The sequence below is a fragment of the Physeter macrocephalus genome, chromosome 11, assembly GCF_002837175.3.
Source record: "Physeter macrocephalus isolate SW-GA chromosome 11, ASM283717v5, whole genome shotgun sequence".
NCBI lineage: Eukaryota > Metazoa > Chordata > Mammalia > Artiodactyla > Physeteridae > Physeter > Physeter macrocephalus.
In genome coordinates, this window is record NC_041224.1 from 143105682 (window position 1) to 143114089 (window position 8408).

Consider the following 8408-nt stretch of genomic DNA (forward strand, 5'->3'; position numbering starts at 1 on the left):
GGCCTGTGTAACGCAAAAAAAAAAAAAAGAAGAAGAAGAATGCTCTTTATTTTTGAAAATTCAATTGTCCATAAGATTAAGGCATATCAGTTACTCTGGAGAAGCAAAATGTTCTTCATTAGTTAGTTTCTGTCATTTTTATTCTTACTTACATTTTTTATTTAACAGAATTACAGAATTGATGGGATATGAGCCAGAAGAACTTTTGGGCCGCTCAATTTATGAATATTATCATGCTTTGGACTCTGATCATCTGACCAAAACTCATCATGATAGTAAGTATAGATATTCTAATTATTTAACTCTTGCAATTTCTACTGTTTGGTTATATATCTAATTTTTGGTTAAAATTAACCAGTCTTCCTAGACCACACATTTTATTTTATTTTATTTTATTTTATTTTATTTTATTTTTTTGCGGTACACGGGCCTCTCACTGTTGTGGCCTCTCCCGTCGCGGAGCACAGGCTTCGGACGCACAGGCTCAGTGGCCATGGCTCACGGGCCCAGCCGCTCCGCGGCATGTGGGATCTTCCCGGACCGGGGCACGAACCCGTGTCCTCTGCATCGGCAGGCAGATTCTCAACCACTGCCACCAGGGAAGCCCTAGACCACACATTTTAATAAACCTCTTCATAAGTGATCTGGGTCATTAAATCTGTTTTGTATTTATTATAACCAATACCAGTTAAAGCAGAATCATTTAATGATATATAAAACTACCCTGGCATTTTACAAAAACTAAAGATATGTATCATAGAATATAGCATCATTTTCAGAATTCATACCTAAGTATTCAGAACAGTTAGCACAAAGAACGCACTGAGAAAATAACTGTTCAGTGAATCAATGAATGCGAATATGATCAATATCATGCACTAGTTAGTGGAAACAGGTACACTTGATGTAAGACATAATGCTCAGTTTTACTCATATGAATGTTATTTGAGGATCCCATGATAAGTAAAACTTTGGAATTTCTCACTTGCCTGTTTAATCTGTACCTAAACATGACTTCCCAGTGTGATTGGGGAATGTCTGAATGTCACTGAGTTAGCATGATTAGCCTTGAATTGCAAAATGGGCCTGAGTCCACAGTCAGGGTCCCAATACTCATGATGATATCATCGTTACTATTTATCTACTACTTTCTCCCAAATCAATAATTAAGATTGCCTAAATTGCCAGAAGACTTCGGCATGATATCAACTGAGATTCAAATATGCTAGCACATCTATTTGAAGCATCTTTGGTTCTCTGGAAACTACAGCAGGAATTTAAGGAAGTGAGAGCAGTGCCACTTTGTTGAATGTTCTCTGTGGAATCAGGGTTATTCATTCTCTAATATTTCTGATACTTTCAACATGTAAGTAGTTAAAGGAATTTTAGTCACTGCTGTCCCTCATTCCTGGCTTTCATCTTATTTAAAGTGAAGGCTGGCAGGAAAGTTTATTTGGGGGATTAGAAGAATGAAATAGGTACATTTTCAGCTATCCTGGGGTGTTTTCTCTGTCTCTCAATTTAAACAGTTAAAACTGATTCTATTAAAATAAACATTTCTCCTTTTTTCTAAAACAATGATCAACATTCAGCATCTGTTCATTCGATTAAAAATTCAAAGTTATTTTCTCTACATGACTCTTTTCCTCTTCACTCCTAGTGTTTACTAAAGGACAAGTCACCACAGGACAGTACAGGATGCTTGCCAAAAGAGGTGGCTATGTCTGGGTTGAAACTCAAGCAACTGTCATATATAACACTAAGAACTCTCAACCACAGTGCATTGTATGTGTAAATTATGTTGTGAGGTAAGCTTTGAAAATAAATATTTGGGGGGAGCATGTAGTAAGTCTTTGAATACTCTCTTTTCTTTTATAGAAAGATTATAAATGTTCACTGAATTTTATTTTATTTTCACATTTCTACCTAATTATGGTTTTCAGTACTCTGACCTGAGTTTCTAGGCCAGCTATTTTAGTGATTCCACTAATTACCATCAGTAGCTATTCATTCCCATCCTTTTTTATTCCCATTTTTTAAAAGACCGTGAAAAAAATACCAGATCTCCTATGGATTAGTTTGTTCTAGTCATACAGCTATCAGCATAAACTATCTCAAGGCAGCTATGTTATTTTTATAAGAAGAATTCTGGCCCTGTAATAGTTAGGTTTGTATCATACCTCTGTCCCTCATTAGCTCCATGACTTGGGGAAGTCTCCTCATTTCTCTGAATTTAATCCATTTAGGAATACTTGCCTCAAAAGGTTAAGATGAGGATTAAGTGAAATTCTATGTGAAATTACTGTAAAAGGCTGTATGTGTGACACATGGCTTGTGTGTATTCATGAACTCTTCTCTTAGTTGACTGGCTTGTGAATATTATGGATATCATAAACTAATCTTTCATTTGATCTATTTGAGTAAGCAATTGCCCACTTCTAGTCCATCTTCTGCATTACCACCACGCTGAGTTTTCTTGCATGGATATCTGATCATCTCATTTTCCTTAGAGTTGTTTTAAAGATCCCTTTATCACCCCCAAGATAAACCCTTGCCTACTTGCGTAGCATAATTTGTCATTATTTTCTGTACTCCCATGCTTTTGTAGATTTAGCCTTCTTTCTAAAATCTGTGGCCACCTCTCTTAGGAAGACTTTCATCATTTGATTTTTATTTTTGCCACTTCTGACACCATCCTTTAATGTTTTAAAATTAGGCAAAAGAGTTCTTTTGTGACCTTCCCATTATATAAGAATCACCCACTTGGAATGTCCTTCTTTTCCCCTATCCTAGTCTGCCTAACAAATCCTACCTGAGTCCAAGTTTCAGCTTACTGGCCTCTGTGACACAAACCTTCTCCATTTTAGCACCTATCACTTTGTATTTCAGTTGTTTGCACACATACTTTCACAATGGGTTTTAAACTTCCTGAGGGCAAGGGTTAGATATTTTAAACTTTGTATCCTCAGTTCATTTCACATAGTAAACACTTAATGTTTGTTGATTAAAGGAGCAATAAAATTAAGCCAAACATGAAGATGGAGTTGTTGTTCATCATCTCTCTTCAACTCTACCCTGTAGGTGGTATCACCAGATCATTTTCTTACCACCAAGGAAAAAACAGTGCCCCTCTTAGAAGGACCTTCGTCATTTATATATCTTTATATTCTAGAGCCATCCTTAGGTCATGCTTCATATATGAATGTCAGAGAGTTCTTCTGTGCCAATATCCTTACACGTGGGCACAAAAGATCTGTTTATTGTCCTACATGTACTTGACTGTTAGATTTCTTTGTCACCAACAATCTTCTCAAAGGAATAGCTGAAGTTTCTTAATTGAAATTAGTCAAATACTTGAATTATCTTGTATTGTGAATTTTAATAGGTCTTTATTTCATATTGGTATTTTAAACCCTGAATGTGACCAGGTAGGCTTGAGAGATGTTTTAAGGCATCTTAAAATGTTTCTTTCCATAAAACAGAATTTTGAATTTTTTTGAGAGACAAGACCATTTCAGAGTCCTTTTCCCCCCACATTGTGTCAAGTGCTCATTTAAGAATTACTAATCTCTCTTTTTTGACAGTGGTATTATTCAGCACGACTTGATTTTCTCCCTTCAACAAACAGAATGTGTCCTCAAACCAGTTGAATCTTCAGACATGAAAATGACTCAGCTATTCACCAAAGTTGAATCAGAAGATACAAGTAGTCTCTTTGATAAACTTAAGAAGGAACCTGATGCTTTAACTTTGCTGGCCCCAGCTGCTGGAGACACAATCATATCTTTAGATTTTGGCAGCAATGGTGGGTCTTTAGTTATTTTGTTAATTGCCTAAACTTTAACATTTTTTGTTGGTAATCATTTGGACATTGTGGTCTTTGCCCCTATAATTTCTCAGCATTCCTGCTTTTGCACATTGTTGGAAATTGTGCTTCAAAGTGTTTTTAAGGTATTTCTTCTTCCCACTTTTAATTGTTCACTTTTAATAAGCTCTGCTATTTCTATAGCCTACTGTCATATTTTTTCACAAGTTAGCAGTTACACTGCAGTAGGCATAAGTTGCATTAAAGGATAAATAAGCAGTCATACCAGAATATCAAACATTGAAAAAGAAAACTTTAATTTCAAACTAGGTTAAATTTTAATGAATAAAAGGTATGAAAAGGTTGGAATTGAAGGGGTTTTTATGCTATATAGATTATAGAAGTTGTCAGTAGTGGATTGGAAAGATAACTCAGACTTATGGTTATACCATAATATCTACAGACTTTCAGATTAAGTAAAATTTGGTAACATTTTTGTTACTTGAGTGAACTAGATAAACCTTTTGTAAAAGGGGGCATACATTTCTGTATATGTTGAAATCTAGATAGTCTTTAAATTGACTAATTTTTTCCCCTACAGACACAGAAACTGATGACCAACAACTTGAGGAAGTTCCATTGTATAATGATGTAATGCTCCCCTCATCCAATGAGAAATTACAGAATATAAATTTGGCAATGTCTCCATTACCTGCCTCTGAAACTCCAAAGCCACTTAGAAGTAGTGCTGACCCTGCACTCAATCAGGAAGTTGCATTAAAGTTAGAACCAAATCCAGAGTCACTGGAACTTTCTTTCACCATGCCCCAGATTCAAGATCAGCCAGCTAGTCCTTCTGATGGAAGCACCAGACAAAGTTCACCTGAGGTAGGTGTCATGATATAACAAGAAAAGGATAACTTACAGATTTTAATGTTTAGGGATATATATGTAAATTTGAACCACATGTCATAGTTTTGTTTCTATGAATTTTAGCACTTTTAAAATTACTACAAAAGATATGCCTGACTTAGACCTCAGTCCATGTTTTAGGCTCAAAGACAGTCAGGAACATGGGAATGAGCTGCCTTAACATAAGGCAAAAGGTAAAACATATGTTGCTCCTCTGTGTATTTATATCAGTGGGACAAAAAAAGTTTTGAACTTAGACATCCACAGAGAACAATACTGTGTGCCTGTGATTGATCTAAGCCCATTCATATTACCCTTTGAGTTGGAGAATTATCCAGTGGCAAAGGGCTTATTATTAGCAAGGCTTAAAAGGGAAAGGACTCTAAGCTCTTTGCCCAATTTAGTACAATTTCCATCACTATTTTGACATTCTGGATAAGGGTAACATGAAAATACCAAGTCTTACCCAGAAAAAATACTTAGTAACTTTTTAATTCAAGTTCTGTCTTGATATTAGTTTTCCTATAAACAGAATAAAAATAGTCTTTAAGGGCTAGGCTGGGCCAAGACTGAAGGTATCATAAAGGGCTCTATTTCTCAATCTAGAATGATTTGATCTCAGAGCTTCCTATGTCTAAAAACATGCTCATGAGTATGGCAGCTCAGATTTGAATATTATGACTTGATAAATGACACTCAAATAAGCCTAAAAAAAGTGGTATATTATTTTACATTAAATATTTACTGACTCAAACTGGCAAGCTAAAAGTAGGAGATTTGACATCTCATAGCCTTCTAGAGAATATATCCTATATTCTCTGGTTGCTCAGTTTGCCTAGCACAAAAATGTTCGAGTCATTTTGTTTTTAATCCATAAAAAATCTAACAGAAGTGTTAAGATGAGGGAAGCAAAAATTTATGCTTAGAATACATAGCTATAGTTTTTTGGTTAGAATTCTTGCTGAAAACTAAACTAGTACTGCATTCATTAAGGTGAATACAAGTAAAGAACTTAAGTCTCCAGCCCTATGCTCGCCTGCCCCCCAGAGTAGCTGTGAGATTTTTAGGTAGATCACCACAGCAGTATGGCCTCTCAGTACACAGCTAGATTCCAGTGAGTATATCATCTGGTTATTGGCCAGTTAGGTACCATATGGGAGTTGAATTATTAGGTGAGTTTTATTCTTTAGAATAAGCAGATAAATGCAATCTTTTAATCTTATAAATGCTGTTATATTACATACAGTTAGAAATGGATGTATTGACAGAATTATAAGTGTAAGCTCAAAAATCTCATTTCTCACTAGTTAGATAAAATTTGATAGAAGAGACAGACTTTGTTGTGTATTCTGAGGTTAGGTTTGCACATTCTAACAACTAGCAAAACGTTTATGTAAGCTTCTTCAGGGAAAAGTAAATATATTAATTCTTTTTACAGCCTAACAGCCCCAGTGAATATTGTTTTGATGTGGATAGTGATATGGTCAATGAATTCAAGTTGGAATTGGTAGAGAAACTTTTTGCTGAAGACACAGAAGCAAAGAATCCATTTTCCACTCAGGTATATGAACTTGTTTATTATATATATTATTCACAACTGGCTTTGGGTTTAACTTGTTTTTCTTTTACATGGTGTGGCCATTGTAAAAACTCATGTATTTGTTGTTTTAAAGGACACTGATTTAGACTTGGAGATGTTAGCTCCTTATATCCCAATGGATGATGACTTCCAGTTACGTTCCTTCGACCAGTTGTCACCATTGGAAAGCAGTTCTACTACTCAAAGTGCGAGCACAATTACAGTATTCCAGCCGACTCAAATGCAGGAACCTCCTATAACCACCAACGCTACCACAGCCACCACTGATGAATTAAAAACAGTGACAAAAGATGGTATGGAAGACATTAAAATATTGATTGCATTTCCATCTCCTCCCCACGTACCTAAAGAAACTACTTGTGCCACAACATCACCATATAGTGACACTGGAAGTCGGACAGCCTCACCAAACAGAGCAGGAAAAGGAGTCATAGAACAGACAGAAAAATCTCATCCAAGAAGCCCTAATGTGTTATCTGTCGCTTTGAGTCAAAGGTATTTATATGTAACATTAAAGTTATAGTTTGTTATTTTTGAGGAAACATATATGATGGTAAATTATTTCTAAATGTAGCAAACTTTCTGATATATATGCTTTAAGGAACATAAAATTGACGTACAAATTCTGAACTTAAAACAAGCACTCAAAAAATCTAAATTAGCTTGTGTATTACTTTATAGTCATATCACTTATCTAAATGTAGGAGTAGAAGGGTGTTCTAATACCTCTAAAAATAAAATCCAGCCAGTAAGTTCTGTAAATATACAAAAATTGGCCCAGTTTCTTGTAATTGCTTAAATCAGACTCGTTAACTATCCTTACTTGCCTCCATAGCTTGGAGCTCTTTTTAAGCTTACCTGAAAAAAAGCCTTTCCAACTTAAGGGTATTTCCAGTTCTCCAATCCAAATTGAACTTGATGGTCTTCAGTCCTCAGTATTCAATATAGATATTTATAAGCATTTTTTAAAATTTTATGTATAGTTATAATTGCTTTTATTTTTCCTTTTTATTTATAGAACACTAGCTATATCATAGGTTAAATAGGTTTTTAAAAGCTATAACAGGAATCTAAGCATGCATGGCATTGCTTCTATGGAGCTAGTTTGAGCAAACATGGACACTATCCAGATTTTAAGTTATAATTTTTGTGTATAATTTGTAATAGGATTTGACACATTTAAAATTTGAGGCTGTAGTCAGAGGAAACAAGTCGGTGGAGCAGTGTGTGGAGAGGAATGATTCCTCTACAGTGCCTAGACTGAGTCAGATATCAATAGCAATAGGAAAAAGCACTGCCATAGCCAGAGCTTATGGCTTTTTTCTCCTGCCCTGCATCACTGCTTTGACCTAGAATGCTAGGAGAGGCCTTTTCCCAGAGCTAGGAAAAGATCTTAGGGCTTTAGATTAACAAAGAAGTATTTAACATTATTGTTTTACTATTATCACCAACCGACTTTAGAGCTCCTCTGGGCAGTGACAGTGCCTCCGACATTTCTTTGTTACTAATACTTAACTCAGTACCTAACATGTAGCACTTGCTTCAATAAATGGTTATTGGATGGAAAGAAGAAGGAACATAGCAATAGAATTGGCAGTGATCTGTAATTTTCAGTTACAGCTACAGAGAACCATGGGATATTTCGTTTTCTGAATAACTATGTACTTGTCAAAGTCCAACAAACATCTAGTCACTTTAGCAATTTTTTTTACATTAGTTCCAATATAGTATGCACTAAACACTTTATGAACTTAACCTTTCAGAACTATATGGAGGCTTTTTCTTTACTACCTTTCTAGGTAATTTGCAAAATTAAAGTGCTACAGTAAACCAGACAGTTTGCAGCTTTTAGGGCAAAGATTAAAAATAAACCATTAAAAGTACTACTACTAAGATGACATTTACATGATAGACTGAGTTACGCTTAATAAAGATAACATTTATATAAAAATTTAAAAATCTGCCTGTCTATATATTGACGGTTTCATAGAATTTTTTTTTTTTTTTTTTTTTTTTTTTTTTGCGGTACGCGGGGCCTCTCACTGTTGTGGCCTCTCCCGTTGCGGAGCACAGGCTCTGGACGCGCAGGCT

The 8408-nt window shown here is 35.3% G+C and overlaps 1 protein-coding gene and 1 long non-coding RNA gene across 2 annotated transcripts in view; one reads left to right on the plus strand and one right to left on the minus strand.

Annotated features, from left to right (window-relative positions):
* The window catches only part of HIF1A (hypoxia inducible factor 1 subunit alpha), a 43229-nt gene that overhangs the window by 31940 nt on the left and 2881 nt on the right, over positions 1–8408 (plus strand). The window contains exons 7-12 of the mRNA XM_007109893.4: positions 169–275; positions 1661–1808; positions 3585–3805; positions 4407–4693; positions 6156–6278; positions 6391–6812. Coding sequence (XP_007109955.2) covers positions 169–275; positions 1661–1808; positions 3585–3805; positions 4407–4693; positions 6156–6278; positions 6391–6812 — 1308 coding nt within the window. The remainder of the gene's footprint in view (positions 1–168; positions 276–1660; positions 1809–3584; positions 3806–4406; positions 4694–6155; positions 6279–6390; positions 6813–8408) is intronic.
* The window catches only part of LOC129392560 (uncharacterized), a 27620-nt gene that overhangs the window by 11451 nt on the left and 7761 nt on the right, over positions 1–8408 (minus strand). The gene's annotated exons all lie outside the window — the stretch shown is intronic.